At 39.4% G+C, this 17,806-nt stretch overlaps 1 protein-coding gene across 3 annotated transcripts in view; it reads left to right on the top strand.

The window, feature by feature from the left end:
- Nucleotides 1-2,377: 2,377 nt before the first annotated feature.
- Nucleotides 2,378-17,806, top strand: part of LOC109928381 (vesicle transport protein SEC20) — a 19,445-nt gene continuing 4,016 nt past the window's right edge. Inside the window, exons 1-5 of one of the 3 annotated variants that reach the window (XM_020528360.2) lie at nt 2,378-2,511; nt 5,461-5,553; nt 7,803-7,894; nt 15,476-15,580; nt 17,068-17,186. In XM_020528360.2, coding sequence (XP_020383949.1) covers nt 2,428-2,511; nt 5,461-5,553; nt 7,803-7,894; nt 15,476-15,580; nt 17,068-17,186 — 493 coding nt within the window. In that variant the 5' untranslated portion in view covers nt 2,378-2,427. The remainder of the gene's footprint in view (nt 2,512-5,460; nt 5,554-7,802; nt 7,895-15,475; nt 15,581-17,067; nt 17,187-17,806) is intronic. The other 2 variants (XM_048603695.1, XM_048603694.1) reach the window with 2 other exon arrangements.

The following is a 17,806-nucleotide window of genomic DNA, read 5'->3' as shown; positions in this document are numbered from 1 at the left end:
CTTTACTCAGAGAGTAGTAAGGGCGTGGAATGCCCTGCCTGCAAAAGTAGTAGACTCGCCAACTTTAAGGGCATTTAAATGGTCATTGGATAAATATATGGATGATAATAGAATAGTTTAGGTTACATGGGCTTCAGATTGGTTTCACAGGTCGGCGCAACATCGAGGGCCAAAGGGCCTGTACTGCGCTGTAATGTTCTATGTTCTATGTTCTATGTTTGTGCAGCAGGGGATCATTCTTTTACCCTTCCGTGCAGTGACTGTTCTTGAACTTTCATGCCAGCATCTTCAACTTGTCAACTTTGGGCCTTGCTAGAGCATAAAGAGTCACATGGAGTAGAACTCTCACTTGATATAACACTGGGAGCCTTACTGTGGGAGAAAAGGGTAGTCTACCCATGCATATTGCCAACTTCAGCGAATAGAAACACAGTGACCTTAAACCTGTAACTATCAAAGACAGTGAACTAATTGGAACAGATGTCTCTCAGCTCATTTCAAAGATGGACATTGGCGAGTTGGAGGAGACCCAGAGGAGACAGTTTGTTTCTACTGTCACTGTGTATGGGACAACTTTCATTAAAGGTGATGATGACATTGAGTACTGTAACTGAAGATGACAGTCCAGTAAAGATTCCTTACCACTGGAACCCATCCCATGACTGACAGGAAGTCCGAAACTTCCAGCAGAAGCCTTTAGAGAAGGATCTTGTCGAAAGCTTAGCAAGTCCATACACCTCTCCCATTGTCCACCTAAGGAACAAAGCTAGAAAACTCTCAGAGCTAAATTCTGGATCTCCATATCTGATTCATTCAGTCACACCCTTCTTCCTTGACTATGGACCAAATTTGACACACATTTGGGCGACACGGTGGCACAGTGGTTAGCACTGCTGCCTCATAGCACCAGGGACCTGGGTTCAATTCCAGCCTCAGGCGACTGTCTGTGTGGAGTTTGCACATTCTCCCCATGTCTGTGTGGGTTTCCTCCGGGTGCTCTGGTTTCCTCCCACAGTCGAAAGATGTGCAGGTTAGGTGGATTGGCCATGCTAAATTGCCTGTAGTGTTCAGGGAGGTAGAGGGTGTATATTAGGTGGGTCATAGGGGGATGGATGTGGGTGGGATGCTCTGAGGTTCGGTGTGGACTTGTTGGGCCGAAGGGCCTGTTTCCACACTGTACGGATTCTAATTCTAATTAATCTAAGGGATGTGACTGCCTCCTGAAGCACAGAGGTCCTGATTTGAGAAAACATATGTTTGTTATATCAGACACTAGCTACAACATTTATGTTGTGACCTATGCAAGTAGTGGGAGTAAAGAGAGAGAGAGAGAGAGAGAAATAGAGACAGTGCATGATTCCAATTTTGGTCATAACAACATAATTGTGTGAAGGGTTAACTATGAGTGTTAAGGGGCAATATTGTATAAGATAATGGTTCTGAAGGGGTTAATTCCTGTTCATGCTACATTCTTTCCAACCATTCAACAACGGTCACATGCAGTTGACACAAGGGCTTCTACTTTTGCTTTCAGAGGGACCAGATGTACCTGTACCAGCTCCCTAAGATCCTAATAATTATGTCTGAGCAAGTGCAGTTGCCTCATTTCTGTCATGCAGTAAACCTTCTTGATATCCAAGAACAGTGCTTCTTCTATTGATACTCCACAGTGGTGTATCCTTGACCACTAATCACCAGATATATCCAAGACAAACAAAGACAGAGGAGAGTTGGCCAAACCACTACCTCAAGGCGTCCTTATCCAGTATCACACACTGGTGGAGGTGGCAAATACCATAAGGTACCAGGAATGGTCATATGTGAAAATCTCATAGTAACAAAAGTCCAAATTTGATTCACTTGGTGTGGTAAAACAATGTCCAAAGGACATTCTGATGCTAGTTTGACAATTTTCTAGAACTTTTAACAACAGTGCACCATTCCAAGACACAATAGACTTTTTTTTAACACTTGCAAGTTCATTCATCATAGGGATTTTATCCAAAACAAATAATTTTGAACAGTAGGAGGCAATCTTGGGTGTCTGCCAGATGGAGTAAAATCAGATTTATTTATTAAGCTGTATTTATCCTGGTCTCTGACTGACATTACCCACACACAATCCAGCCAGATCTTACTCTTAAAACACTTCCATGAAAACTCACTAAGATATTTTGACTGGTCTTCCAAAGGTCTATGGGCCTTCGTCTGTAAGCCCCAAGTCTATTGCATATTGAGGAGATGCTAACCTTTACTTGCTAAGTACCAGGATGAGTGCACCCCATTAAAAAAAAACACCGTTTTATATTCTCAAAACATTTCAGTCATTGCAGCTGCAGTGAGATGTTGCCTTTTGGCTGCTGATCTGTTTTGGGAAAAGCGCGTTTCGTCCAAGCGGCTCTGGGCCTCCGTAGCCGCTGGGGAAAGATGGCGGTGGCTCCGGATGTTCTTGTCAGAATCTGCGCGCAAGAAATCATCAAATATGATCTGGAAATAAAAGCGCTGGTCCAGGTAAAGCTGCCAATGATTCACGCGTTATCTTAGTACCGAAGAATAACAGTTAATTTAGAATGATCTGTACTGAAGTGGCACAGGAACAGAACTGTGTGCATGTACCGACAGAGCGTGTTCATCCGTGGGACCCAGAGTATGGATTCAACCTGTAAACTGTGTAGATCTGTGTTTTTTTGCAGCTACCTCATTAAAGGTTTGGTAATTGTGAACAATAAGTATGTGCTTTTGGTTTTTTTTTCATGAGATGTCGGTGTCACAGTCAAAACCAGCATTTGTTACTCATCCTTAATTGCTTTTGAACTGGGTAGCTGATAGGGCCGTTTCAGAGGGCATTTAAGACGCGTTCGTATCGCTGAGGCCGGAGTCACATACAGACTAGGCCAGGTATGGTGAACCAGATGAGCTTTTACAACAGTTGATAATTTCACTGCAACGCTGAGGTCAGCTTTCAATTTTATCACTTGTATTAAATTCCACCAGCTGACCACTGCACCACACTCTCTTGATTGTGTAGACAAATGCACATTTCATCCACTTAAATTGAGGGTAATTTTGGATTCCAGCTTCTGAATCACTCTAGGTAGAATAACTGGTTTTTGGTGATGATAATGAAATTATGTAAATCAGAGTCAGAGTCAGAGTAACATTTACTTTGTCATGGCATCTTTATGTTCTGCATTTTTGTACAGATGATTTTAAATCATGATTTGTTCCCAGAACTTCCATGTTGCCTTGGTTTTATAGGCCCATGTCAACATTGTTTAATCATTTGATTAAACCAAAATTTAACATAATGCAGTGTGTGATCAGCACTTATTGGGCTCTTGCGTAAACTGCTCAAGGTGAAAATCCTGCTATGATTGGAGAAAAAATAGATGCTGCCATTAGTGGTGCTTCAGGCTGTTCGAGATGAAGGAATAATAAAGAATAACCTGCTCCATCCATAAGTAATGGAAATGCCCTAAGTTATATTTAAAATTTGCAAGTGATTATCTGTATGTGTCAGTTCATGCAGCAGCTGATCTTCACAAGTGGCGATTTTATGTTTTTAAAGTGTTCACTTTTTAGATTTATTAGGAGGTTTTTCTTTAACAAGATATGTAGGAATTTCTGAATGCAATGTGCATTTTCTCAGTTTCATCAAAAATGAACAGCACTTGCATTTTACTGGTGAAACTGAGAAGCTCATTTCTGTGTTGGATAGAAGCAGGTTACTTAAACTATGCAATTTCTGGAGAAAAAAATGCAAGTTTGATTATAGATGCAGATAGAAATACAGATCTACACCTGTCATCCCTCTGACTGACTTGAGGACTTTCTTGCTACTGATGGAAATCAACATTTATAAGTGACGGATCAAAGATCATGGAACTGATGCGAATGCATTGATCAAACCTAAGATGGCTGTTAAGTCTTTAATTAGTTAGGAAGGAGTCAGACTCCAAGTTGATACACAGTCAGATTCTAAACAAGGCTTCACACCTAAAATGCATTGTCTGCCCTGAGATGTCACCTCTGGTATACTGAGGGAAGTGATAAAACCTTTAGTTCTCTCGGGGCAATGACTTGAAAGAAATTCTGGAATTTACATATTAATCCTTTCTGTTGCCATTCTCTGTGGAGAAACAAAAGGTTTTGGTGTGCATGTATACAAATCAGTTAATGGAATGTGCACCTCAATGTCAAGGGGCACTGGAGTACAAAAATGATGAACTGATGTTTCAATGTATGGAGTATTGGACAAATCCCAACTGAGGTACTGCAGCCAGTATTTGGTTCCTGTATTATACCTCAGTAAGGATATGCTTACCCAGAAAAATGTGCTATGTTGCAAATTCACCTGAATTATAGCAGAGCTTAAAGGGTTAAGTTATAAAGATAGATTTCATAAACAAGACATGATCCCATGAGGTTTGAAGACTGGTGGGTTGGGATGTGTAAACTAGTGAAATAATTTGATAGATTAGAAGCTAATTACGGTGGTGGGGAATCGTAAAACATAAAGGCAATGGTTTTTAAAATTAGAGTTAGACCATGCAAGCGTGAAGTCAGGAATCGTTTTTCATTAAGAAGGTAGTGTAAATGTGTAGTTCCTTACCCTAAATGCTGCTCTGTCAAATGAAAATCTCAAGACTTGGGTATACTTTTTTTTTCCCCGTTAGGTAAACAGTAAGAATCAGCGGTAGGTAAGGAGTTGAAGTTGAGATATTAGCTGTAATCTAACTGAACACGTTTGTGGTTACGAATATCCCACACATGTTCTTATGCTGTTGTGTCCTAAATGATAAAAGCAATGGTGAAAAATGGCTGTACAATGCCGCTTGAAACTCCCAGTGGTATACTCATGACAGCATGCAAACTCTGTCCTGCCCATTTGTTTACATAAGTTAATGTGCCGCACTTAAATCGAAGTCAAAATAATTTTAAAAAGCAGTAGTGAATCATCTTATATTTTTGTGTTGGCTTTAAACCAACTAATGTTTCTTGGCATTCAGATTTTCCTTCCCAATTAATTTGACTAAAGTTATTTTTAGTATTAGCATAATTCAAGCTTTATTGCTAAATTGACTACAGATAGTTGAAAGTTCTTCATTCCCTTGTTAAATTGTAACTTGACTCTAAAAGCTTTAGTAATTTTGAATGATAAAGCAGATTAATCATATATTGCATTTGTTAAATTATAGGTTTCTGTTATCACATCTGAAGAGTCAACCATCCTTCTGAACAGATGCTGACCAAACTGCTTTGAATTTCCAGTATTTTATATTAGTTTTGATTTATTTTCCATATACTTTCAACATAATTACTTCTCTTTAGATTGTAGAACAACTATGACTTGATTTTGATCCATCAGTGGTAAAGAATCCCTCATACATCTGTGCAATGTTAAAACTAGTAAAACAGTTAGAAGATCTGAACAGTGAATGCCTGTTCATTTCCCTTCAGGATATCAGAGACAGTACTGGACCCTTGAGCATACTGACAGAATTAAATGCTAAAGTGAAAGTAATGTTTCAGCAACTCCGACTTCGAATACAGGTGAGTGAGGACTTGAATGGCTTTCGAATACATAGGTTCACTAAAAAAAAATGTTCAACAAAGGATGTTAATAATATAAAACAAAGAACTGCAAATGCTGGAGATCTGAAACAAAAACAGAAATTGCTGGCAAAACTCACCAGGTCAGGCAGCATCTGTGGGGTAAAATCAGAGTTAACATTTTGAATCTGGTGAGTTTTTGTCAGAATCTGAAGAGTCACTGGACTTAATAGTAACTCTCCTTTCTTGCTACAGGAACTGACAAACCTGCTGAGTTTTGCCAGCAATCTCTGTTTTTATTTAAGAAATATGAATATATCACCTTTCAAAACGGGCAGATAATCAAACTGAACCACTGTGCTCACCACCATTGCTAAACATTTGTTGGCTACTTTTAGTTCAAAGCAGAGGTGTATTCGTATTGAACTTTTAGGTAAGATCCTGTACCTCTGCCAGTTTGGAATCTTTATAGCTCCAAATGTAGATGACAATTAGCCTTTCTGATATATATCACCAATAGTCTATTCCTGCATCAATCCTAACAGCTATAAATGATAACTACAACATTCTTGGCTTGGTGGTCCATTCTTTTTCTAATTTTTTTCCTCCGATTTCTACTTGTTTCCTTAGATTTCTACCTGCGAATAGCTTTCAGTCTCTTTGAAAGTATTGTCTGCAACTTCCTAGGACCTCATCCATGTGGCCATCCCTAAATGAGCTTCTTTAGGAAGTATTGGCAGACAGTTCAACTGTCAGGAACATGTAACTTAAACCTGATTCTATTCCTGATGTCTGTAAGATCAGCAGCAATTTGAGTTTGGAATGTACCTTTAGCATGGTAACCACCTTGGATACTTACCCAAAAGTCCATAAAGAGCATGAGCATGAATAGTTGAGTTTGAGGCGCAGAATTGAAGGCAGAGACATTGATGACATTTTTGAAAGTGGAAAGAGATAATGTTTGAGTACTCTATAAATATCTCTTTGGGTTCAGCAGTGTCATTTGCTTTCTTCAGTGTCCTGTGTGCCTCCCTTTTATGGAAATTGGCACCCACTTTTCTGTATGTATTTGTGCAGTAAGAGGACCCAGGAGTGTGCCAGTAACATTGCCTTTGAAATGGATTGAAACTTCAATCTCTCTGAGGATGAAAAAAGTTAGTACTAGGTAAGGCACCATTTGGTTTGAAGCACAAACTTTTATTTTACAATCAATACAGGAAAATGAGGCTGGTGCAGTAGCGGTGCAGTTGTCGTGTGGATATGTTTGATCTGATCTTAAACTGCTAAGAAAACTTCTTGTTTAAGAGGACGCTGCTTATTTCCTGCATTCTTTTTGCGAGAATATCTCATTTTCTTTCAGTCTGTCTAACATTGCTATTGTAATGCAATTATACAAGCACCATTTTTGTATGGAGATAATTCCTCATCCTTGATGGTAGCCTAGTAGGTTTTGATAATTAATGGAAAGACTAACAAAAGATTTGAGAGTCATGAAGCTTATTCCTTCCATTTATCACATGCAGGCTATTCTGATGTAGACTCTGTCCATCCTATTTTCTTTCTTGAGTGAAGATTCTCTGAACCCCTTTTGCTAAATGAAGGAAACCTTACGATACTCATTTTACATTGATTCTTCATTGCCTAGTGGTTCAAAGACCATTACTTTTTAAGCCTTGTTGATTAGGGACAAATCTCAAAAATAGGAGGAACAGGCTTCTGGAATTCTCCTAAAATCTCTGTTTTCACAAAGTGCTTGGAGTGGAGTTCAATGGAGTATCTTCACTGAGAAAAATATCTACGAAGAGACAATGAAAAAAATGACTTTATAAATCTTTATTGTTTAATATTATAAATATCGTCAAGCAATTCCTTGAAGGACATTTCAAAGAGACAGAAAAGGCTCTGAGTCTCTGAGATAGTGACGGGAAAGTAGATTGCTTGCTGTGTTGAGACTGCATCATCTTTTAAAAAGAAGTGCTTTCAGTATCTCTCTGAATAAAATATGACCATACAAAAATGCTAACAAATTATGACAGAGGTTCAGTTAATCTCTTATCAAGGCATTGGGTTTGGTATTGGACTTCCCCATTTAGTTTCAGTAAAATGGATAGTAGAGGAAAGAGTTATAGAGGAAATTATTGCATTTTAGCAATATAGAGTTGGATGTTCTGGCTTCTGATGACTCGTTGTGCTTTTAAGTGGGGTCTCTCGTATAAGAATGCTAACATAATTTCTTCAAACTTTTGAAGGACTTAGAACAGATGGCAAAGGAACAAGACAAAGAATCTGATAAACAAACTCTGCTGGCTGAAGTAGAGAATCATCGCAAGCAAATGTTAAGGTAAATGATATTTTTGGGAAGTCTGAAAACCTTGGAATAATTTTAGTTTCAAAATTTACAACAATTTAAATCCACAAAAACCTTTTCAATCCCAATGACAATCCATGTCAAGTAACATTTGAAACTATTGTATAGAAACTATAAAGCAAACAAGTCCAGAAGCAGGTATAATTTAGTATAATTGATCCCTGACAAGTTCATGCACATGCTTTTAAACATAAATAAAAAAAAATCAATTACAATGCAATTCACAAAATGTTCCATACTAAATAACTTTTTTATGAAGTAGCACTCCCTTTATAATGATGAAAGAATGCTTGATTGCTTCCAAAATGAATCCTATTTTGACATTAGGCTACCTAGATTTTGACATAAATTGCTTCTAAAGATCAGCAAATAAAGGTGGGCACTTTGACAAGCCTGAAACAGATGTGAAGCATAAAGCTAGATGTGTGTTCCTGAATTGCTGTTGTTGTTCTGCCTGCCATAATGCAGTTCTTTTGTGTGTTGTATTACATAACTCTACACTGGCCTACCTTTTTTTTAGATACAAGTACACCCAAGTTATGGCTGGAGTATAATTTTTAAGCAAGTAGCACAAAGAAAGGAGAAACCAGTGATACATGTTCGGGAAAATTCTTAAGTAGCCAATACCTCTCATCTGCACTCAATACTCCCTCAGTCCCACTCCACTGTGTGAGGTATCCTATGATAGACCATGACCTATCTGTGATCATATAGTTAATATAAAGCATTAACGATGGATTTTTATTTAGTACGGCACTTTTAATAAAGGAATTCTTCTTTTATTATTAATACCTGCCATTCCCAGATTTCAGAAAGTCCCTCAATAAAATTCCTTTTAAAAATGTTGCTGTTTGGGAGAAACATTGTTACAATCTGAGCTTTATAAAATTATGATGTTTTGGGATTATATATTTTAAGTTAAGAGTAAATGATCTGCCCAGCTTACAAGCAGAAGCTGAAATGAGAGAATCCCTCAAGAAAAGAAGTACAGTGCTGGTCTGAGGCAGCAGAAGACCATCTCCAAGACTGCATGCACTCAGTGGACTTAGCAAATTATTGGAGGACTGTGCACCAAAGAAGTCAATCTGAGTGTTTCCCAACCGTAAACCTTGGATTAACCAGGAAATCCATTCCCTACTGAAGACCAGACGTGCAGCATTCAGTTTGGGTGACCCGGATCAATACAGAAACTCCATTTACGATCTCCGCAAAGCCATCAGAGAAGCCAGGAGGCAGTACCGGACAAAGTTAGAGGCCCAAACCTACCAAACAGACTCCCGCTGTCTATGGTAAAGCCTAAATGACATCACGGGATACAAAATGAAACAGTGTAAGATGGCGGACAAAGACCCATCCCTCCCTGATACGTTCAATGCTTTCTATGCTCGGTTTGAGCAGACTACCACCAGCGTGGCGACACCTGCCTCAACAGCTCCAGACACATTTATTCCCTCTGGCACCACTTCAGAAGTCAGATCAGTCTTCCTGGGAGTCAACCCAAGAAAAGTGACGGGCCCGGACTGTGTCCCCGGCTGAGCACTCAGATCCTGTGCGGACCAACTGACAGAGGTATTCACCGACATCTTCAACCTCTTCCTCCTACAAGTTGAAGGCTCCACCTGCTTCAAGAACACCACCATTATCCCTGTACCCAATAAAACATATGCAATGTGCCTTAATGACTACTGCCTAATAGCTCTGACTTCAATAATCATGAAGTGCTTTGAGAGGCTGGTCATGGCCCACATCAACTCCAGTCTCCCAAACTGCCTTGATTCTCTACGGTTTGCCTACGGACACAACAGATACATACAGAATGCCGTATCCGTGGAATAACTGGACAACAAAGACACCTACGTCAGACTCCTGCTCATTGACTACAGCTCCGTCTTCAACACTATTACCCCTTCTGAACTGATCTTAAAACTGCATGACCTTGGTCTCAGGTCTGCCCTCCGCAATTGGATCCTCAGCCTTCTGACCCATAGGCCGCAATTAGTGAGGATAGGTAACTGCACCTCCTCCACAATAACACTCAACACTGAAGGCCCCGCCCGCCCGCCCCCAAGGGTATGTCCTCAGCCCCCATTGTACTTCCTGTACACCCACGACTGTGTTGCCACATTCTGAACGAACACCATCTACAAGTTAGCTGACGACACCACCGTAGTGGGAAGGATATCTAACAATGACGAGTCAAAATACAGAAGGGAGATAGAGGGCTTGGTGACATGGTGCAATAAAAACAATCTGTCTCTCAATGTCGGCAAAACTAAAGAACTGATCATCAACTTCAGAGAGAAAGGAGGAGAACAAGCCCCCAACCACATCAACAGAACTGTGGTTGAGAGAGTGAAGAGCATCAAGTTCCTCGAAGAGGCGATAACCGATGATCAGTTTGGACTTCCCACATAAATGTGACAGTCAGGAAGGCATGACAGCACCTCTTCTTCCTCAGGTGGCTCAGAAAATTTGGCATGTCCATAAGGTCCCTCACCAACTTCTAAAGATGCACCATTGAAAGCATACTGTCTGGGAGTGTAATGGTCTGGTATGGCAACTGCTTCTGTCCAGGACGGTAGGAAACTACAGAAGGTGGTATGCATAGCCCAGACCATCATGGAAGCCAACCTTCCATCCGTGGACATGGCTCGTTGCTGTGGAAAGGTGGCCAACATCATTGGAGACCCATCGCATTCTGGTAATGACCTCCTACAACCTCTCTGTCAGGCAGAAGATACAGAAGCCTGAACACATGCACGAGCAGGTTCAGGAACAGCTTTTTTTCCGATTGTTATCAGACTGTTGAATGCACTCTGGTGTCAAGTAATGTAACCTGCAATGTGACCTGTATGCCTGTAAGTCTTTTTGAGCTGTACATCCTTTGCTTGCTGTGATCTGCCTGTACTGCTCGTAAACAAAGCTTTTCACTGTTTTCGGTAATGTGACAATAAATCAATAAATCTTTCAATAAAGGGGGTCATGTGACCTGTTTTAAGGTCTGCCAAATAATAAGTCTGGGTGGTTTGATTGTCAGAAATCAGTGGAAAGCTGAGATTATTTTGGTTGTTAAAATGCAAGGTATTGAAGGCAATAGTAGCTGCCTCTGTGTTTACAATGAGTAGGGTTCGAGCCTCCCAAAGTCCCAGAAAAATGTTGAGGCACTTGGTTGTAAATAGTTGTACTATGAATTGACCATTTACTTCTGAGATGAAAGAGATTTAGGCTCTTGAGGATAACTAATTAGCATTTATACTTGGATACAAGACTAACATGTTTCACATTACTATGGGGAAACAGGGCAACAGGAGCTATTTTTGAGATGAGGTTACAAAGCTTCCTTACAGATGAATGAATCCCAGACAACAGTTTTTCTCGTGGTCAGGGAAGTGAAAAACTGCCTGACTTAGCAAACTACAGCAGGAGGGTGATGGTTTCTAATCAAAGAGGTTCATCCTGCAACTTTCGAAGAATTCTGAAAGATTCTGGCATAACGAGGGAAAAGAATGATCAGAACAGGCTTTATTGCTGGTAGTTGATTTAAATAATCTATGAAAGCTGGAGATAATCACTTGAAATTCCTACTTGGGAAAACTGGGAATGTGGGAATCCATTTAAAGCTGGGAGCAACTGTGGGATGTTTTGCTAGAAATAAGTTGCCTATAAAAATAAAATAGTATTTAGTCAATAATGCTTTTTAATCATTTGTTAAAGTAAACGTTTTAAAACTTGAAATCTTGTTACATCATTCTTTTAGCTGGAAACTAGAAGCTTGATCCACTTTTAAAAGACATCAGTCTCTGGAGATTGTGACAAAATGTAGGTTCCAAATTGCTTTAGGTGTGTCTGTTTTTGTGCAAAATAGTTTAAAAAATATGTTCTTGCTTGCAGCAAGCAAAACCTGACTTTGGAATGTAAGTTCATTTTCTTTAAAGAATTGAATTAACCCAATTAAAACACAGGTAACTGACAGTTCTGATTTGTGGCTGTTGTATAATATCAATCTTAGTGATACTTGGTGGCACCAGTTATGAGTTTTTTTTTAATGAAAGGCTGCCCAACAGACATGCTCATGAACAAATTATTTCTATCATTTAAATAACTAAATACATCTTCCTCGAGATATGTGTTGCAAAATCTTAATAATCCATTAAAACGTTTTATATTACAATAAAGATTTGAGACTAAGCAAAATAAAATTATTCCGTTCATTAGTATCTGTTACAAATCCACAAAAATAACATGTATACCAAGAATGGGGATGAAATCTAGTATATTTTGGAACATACAAAGTCAGTCAATCATTAGTAACTAATATGTAAAGATTGCACTGGGTTTTAAAAGCCTACATCAAGGATGTCCAAATTATGGCTTGAGAGTTAGATCTAGATCATGAGATTTGACATCTAGCCCAAAGATGTACAGCACTACTGCCTTACACTCCTTTCTGTTCTAATCAGTGCCTGATTCCAGTTTTCTAGACACCAGACCAGACCAGACTACTCACCTGTCTGTGCTCTGACAGTTTGTACTCCAAATGCATCTCAGTTGTGACTGAACGATGTTAAATGTGTGCAAGAATTCCTTCCTGTTATGGGTAATGATGTTCGGTTATTTGGAGTAGTAACAGTTGATGATGCCAAGGAGAGGGGAGCTCTCAAACCTTGCTGTTGGTATAATTTATCGAAATAAAATTGGAGCAAGTACTAATGTAAAACTGGGGACAAGCAGGAAGAAAACTTTGTGTGTGAATTAAGGGAGAGGAGAGAAAGAACTGCAGCTTGAAGTGACCAAAAGAAGAATGGAATCCTGAATTAAGGGAAAGAGACAAAAGAAATCACCTTCACCTAAGATGAATGAGAGAGAGAGAGAGTACCTGCCTGAACTGGAGCAGAGGAAAAAAGTGCTGATGCATAAAAAGTTAGGAAGAACGTAACCCTAAGTGGGTTACCAACTGTGTTAGGAGCATTAATACATAGCAATTAATGGGCAATAAATGGTATCCTAACCAGTGATGCCAACATTCTGTAAACAATTAATAATGAAAAAAAGTTCATCAGATATCAACAACTTTGATTACTTTTTACTAGAACATTTTTCATATCATCATCTATTTGGAAAAGCAGACTTGCACACTTAGGAAAAAGATGAAGACAATTTAGACTTTTGATCCTGATTTGCCATTCAATGAGGTCGTAGCTGACTTGTAACCCAACTGCATATGGCCTCCTTTGTCCTCATATTCCTTAACACCATTAGTTAACAAAAGAAAATCTCAAATTTAAAAGCTGTTCTCATGGTCCTATACATAAATACCACTTAAATCCTTTTTCTTCCCGATTTAACCCATTATAATGTTCGCTTACTCCTAAGGCGTACACTTTTTCCTGTCTTTACTGAAGATTATTAGCAACATATCTATTCTGCCCAAAGGTAGACCTTTGGTTCATAAACATAGAATTCCTACAGTGTGAAAGCAAGCCAATCAGCCCATTGAGTCCACAGTGACCCTCTGACCGACCCAGACCCATCCATTTCCCATGGCTAATGCACCTAGCCTGCACAACTCTGGACAGTATGGGCAATTTAACGTGGCCAATCCACCTAGTCCGCACACCTTTGGACTGTGGGAGGAAATCAGAGCACCCAGAGGAAGCACAGACGTGGGGAGAATGTGCAAACTCCACACAGTCACCCAAGGGTGGACTTGAACTTGGATCCCTGGCACTGTGAGGCAGCAGTGCTAACCACTATGTTCCATGTTCTCTGTCTTATGCTATCTTTTAGTTTGCCAATAATTTCCTTCAATTTTCAAGGCATCGAACATTGCTATTCTCTTCATTCCTGCTCCTCTCTTTCCTTAAAGTGTACCCTTCATTACATCTCTTACTAATTTTTCCTTCTAAAACGTGCCCTACCAGTTTCTCTGCCTTTTCCTAATTATGTTCAACAATTTTCTTTGTTCATTCATTCGCCTCAGCTCTTCAGCAGATCCTTTGCAGCTTGTTCCATATTCCACATTTCAAAGCTACCTAGTGAGTTGGTCCCCACCTTTCCATAATTGTTGTTATAATTATCTTCTAACTCACCCCGTCTTAACACCAGATTGTGTCTTCAGAGCCCTCTTTGATCATGGCTTCTGCATAATCATTTAAGAGGACTGGCAATGAACAACCTTGTCAGGCCCCTCTTCAAATTTCACATAGTTTTGACTCACTATTAGCTGCTGTCACTTTTACTGTTTGTTCCATATACAAATATCTTATGAGTAGTCTGTGTTTGCAGTCTACTTCTATATCTTTCAGCACTGTCGACATCTTAATCCAATCTGATGAAATGCTTTTTCAAATGCTACCAAACAAAAATATCATGTCCAAATTCAAATCTCTGTTCACTAATTAATCTTATGCCAACTGCTTCTCTAGTTCATCCTTCCTGGAAAACCTTAATAGACTTTACAACCTGTTATATTTAGTTATCACTGCTGACCATCTGAGCCATTCCTCAGTAATGACTAATGATTTACAATCCAAGTTGAATTTAGAAATTGCAATTTGTTAGATCTGTTCTTTCTACTACACCCTAGTCTGTCCTTTAGCTCCAGTGTTGCTGTTGGACATTTCTTATTTCTTGCCTGCTGTGATTAGTTTACACTACTTAATTTTTTCATTGAAGTCTCTTTCATTTATAGAGTTCCTTTCTGTCCAGTGTTGCTGCCAGTGTTTGATGAAATGAAATTCGTCATTCCCACATCTCTCTCTCAACCATGTGTTCACCTTCCTAATTATTACCCACGTACAAATTTGTACGTGACTTATTATAATCCAGTAATTGTAATCTTTTAGATCTAGTTGTTAATTTGCCTCTGAGCTCTTGATTCTGCCCAAACAGGATGTCTTGTTTAAAAACCAAAAGAACTGCGGATGCTGTAAATCAGAAACAAAAACAGAAATTGCTGAAAAAGCTCAGCAGATCTGGCAGCATTCGTGAAGAGAAATCAGAGTTAACATTTCGGGTCTGTTCTGAGGAAGGGTCACCAGACCTGAACTGCTAATTCTGATTTCTCTTCACAGATGCTGCCAGACCTGCTGAGCTTTTACAGCAATTTCTGTTTTGTTTAGGATGTCTTGTTTGCTCTTCCCTATTCTGTTTATCCCAGCAAGGATCCTAACACTGGATCCCTGCCCCTGAACCACTGTCCACTAAGCTCCATATGCAGCAGCTCAGACAGTAGACAGCTTTGCCATTTCTTATGCCTGTATCTGCACTTTTACTTGTAAGATTTTTTCTCCCCCTACGCATTGACTTGCACTAAAACGCTGGACAAAAGATTTAAAATACTTACTCTCTCAAATTTTCTCAAACGTTGGGCAGTGAAATAAAAAGCTGAACCTTCTTCCCTTTCTGCATTTAATTCTCACACCTTGTATATAATGCACTCTGTTTATAACTGGTGACCATCTTGCTTGACATATCTCAAATCAGCCAGAGATATTACTTTGGGAAGAAGGTGCATTGCCTCACAACATACTGATGATCTGTGTTTCTTTAAAGCAACCAAACAGCTTGGCGAAAAGCAAACCTAGCCTGCAAGCTTGCTATAGACAATTATGAAAAAGATGAATTGCTGCATAGTGGTGATTCTTCAATTCGGCAACGGTAAGTTGCGTGTTTTTTTTTAAATCCGTGCTATTATTTTGTCTTACAACACTCTGCATGATTTACCTTCAGATTTCTTTGCATTTGTTTGTGTAAGGAATTATCAGTCAGCATCATGCGATCTTTATCTGGCATGGTGGCTCAGTGGTTAGCACTGCTGCCTCACAGCACCAGGAACCTAGGTTCAATTCTGCCCTCGGGTGACTGTCTCTGTGGAGTTTGCACATTCTCCCTGTGTCTGCGTGGGTTTCCTGTGGATGCTCCAGCTTCCTCCCACTGTCCAAAGATGTGCAGGTTAGGTGGATTGGCCATGCTAAATTGCCCATAGTATCCAGGGCTGTGCAGGCTAGGTGGATTGGCCATAGGAAATGCAGGGTTACAGGGATCGAGTAGAGGGGAGTGCCTGGGTGGGAATGTCTCTGGTGGATCAGTGTGGACTCGATGGGCCAAGTGGCCAGCTTCCACACTATAGAGTTTCTATGAGTTCAGATACAAGATGTTTGGATACACCACAGCTAACCACCCAGAATCTCAATTATTTCCTCAAAGTGCTTGAGGAGTTTTCCAGGAGACCACATCTGCAGTACATGGCTTGGGTGACCATACTGCTGTAATCCCCATGGCATCCCTGTTCCGTGATATAACTCCCATTCCATGAATCATAAACACAGGCTATTGATGAATACATCTTTTGAATATTGTGTGGTTCCCACTTTGGTTTTTAAAGTATTTTAGAGAAGAAGCAGAAGAATCCAGAATCTAAAACTGTAAATAATGCAGTTTTAAAGATGGTCCTACTGTGGTTCTGACAGTGCAGGGCCCATTGTGTTTTACAAGTTTCAGTTTAAGTTTAGTTTTAATTTACTTAAAGTAACTGTGACTTTGTGCACTCATTTTTCTTTCTCCCCCTTCCATTGTAATTCAATAATATCACAACTTTGCTTTTGCACGTTAATGTTCATAAGTAGCTGAAATTAAGCAGCAATTTCTTCTTTACTGATTTTAAGTCTTTTTAAGTATTAACATGTTTGTCTTTTTTTAAAATCGGCAATTTGTTGACTTTTAAGAAAAGACATACTTTCTGACATTACATATTGATAGTAGCCAGTACCACTGAATGTTGGAAAATACTTGAAGCAGAACCCCAGTTGTCATACAGCCTGAAATTTAAAGTGTTGAAAAGTGATAGCTGAAGGAAAATTATTTTTACATTTTGAATAAAATCAAAGTAAAAATTGCCAGTGATTTTTTTTGTAAAGATTTTTGATACATTTTGTACCTCTTGGATGTTCTCTGAAACAAGCAGAGGCATCTTGTGAGTGTTGCTTTCTGTTCTATGAAAATTTATATATTCCATTAGAAAGTGTAACCAAGATACTTCTGTTGAGGATACTTTTGTATTTTTCATTGAAATGAAAACAAATAATGAAGAAAGACAGCAGAAAAATCACTGCTGCTGAAATGGACTAAGTTATTTTGGGTTTCAGAAAGATGACGAAGGAAGGCTTGGTACAGACTGCAAGCAGCATTACGGAGAGTTTGATGAGTATCAGTAGGATGATGTCACAACAAGTGCAGCAGAGTGAAGAGTCAGTGCAGACACTAGGTAAGGCTGAAATAGTGTCTGGATATCTGATATTCTCCATGTTAAATTATTATATGGCAGAAATGAAGGAGTACTTTTGATGGATTATAATGGAGTCATAGTCAAAGAGTCAAACAGCATGGAAACAAACCCTTCAGTCCAACCAGTCCATGCTGAACATAATCCCAAACTAAACTAGTCCCACCTACCTGCTCCTGGTCCGTATTCCTCCAAACCTTTCCTATTCATGGATCCATTGCAATGTCTTTTAAATATTGTAATTGTACCTGCATCAACCACTTCCTCAGGAAGTTCATTCCACATGCGAACCACCCTCTGTGTAAAACATTTTCTTCTTATGTCTTTTTAAAATCTCTCTCCTCTCACCTTAAAAATGTGCCCCCTAGCCTTGAAATTCCCCATCTTAGAGTTAATGATAGTTGTCTTTTCCCTATCTGTACCTCTCATTATTTTATAAACTTCTGGCAGGTCACCTCTCAACCTCCTTTGCTCCAGTGAAAACAGTTCCAACCTATCTAGGATATCAAGGTGTAGAGCTGTATGAACACTGCAGGCCAAGCAGCATCAGAGGAGCAGGAAGGCTGATGTTTCGGGCCTAGACCCTTCTTCAGAAATTTCTG

The sequence above is a fragment of the Rhincodon typus genome, chromosome 12 (assembly GCF_021869965.1).
Source record: "Rhincodon typus isolate 14 chromosome 12, sRhiTyp1.1, whole genome shotgun sequence".
NCBI classification, from domain to species: domain Eukaryota; kingdom Metazoa; phylum Chordata; class Chondrichthyes; order Orectolobiformes; family Rhincodontidae; genus Rhincodon; species Rhincodon typus.
The sequence above is the reverse complement of the archived record's forward strand: the minus strand, read 5'-3'. Positions and strand labels throughout refer to the sequence as shown.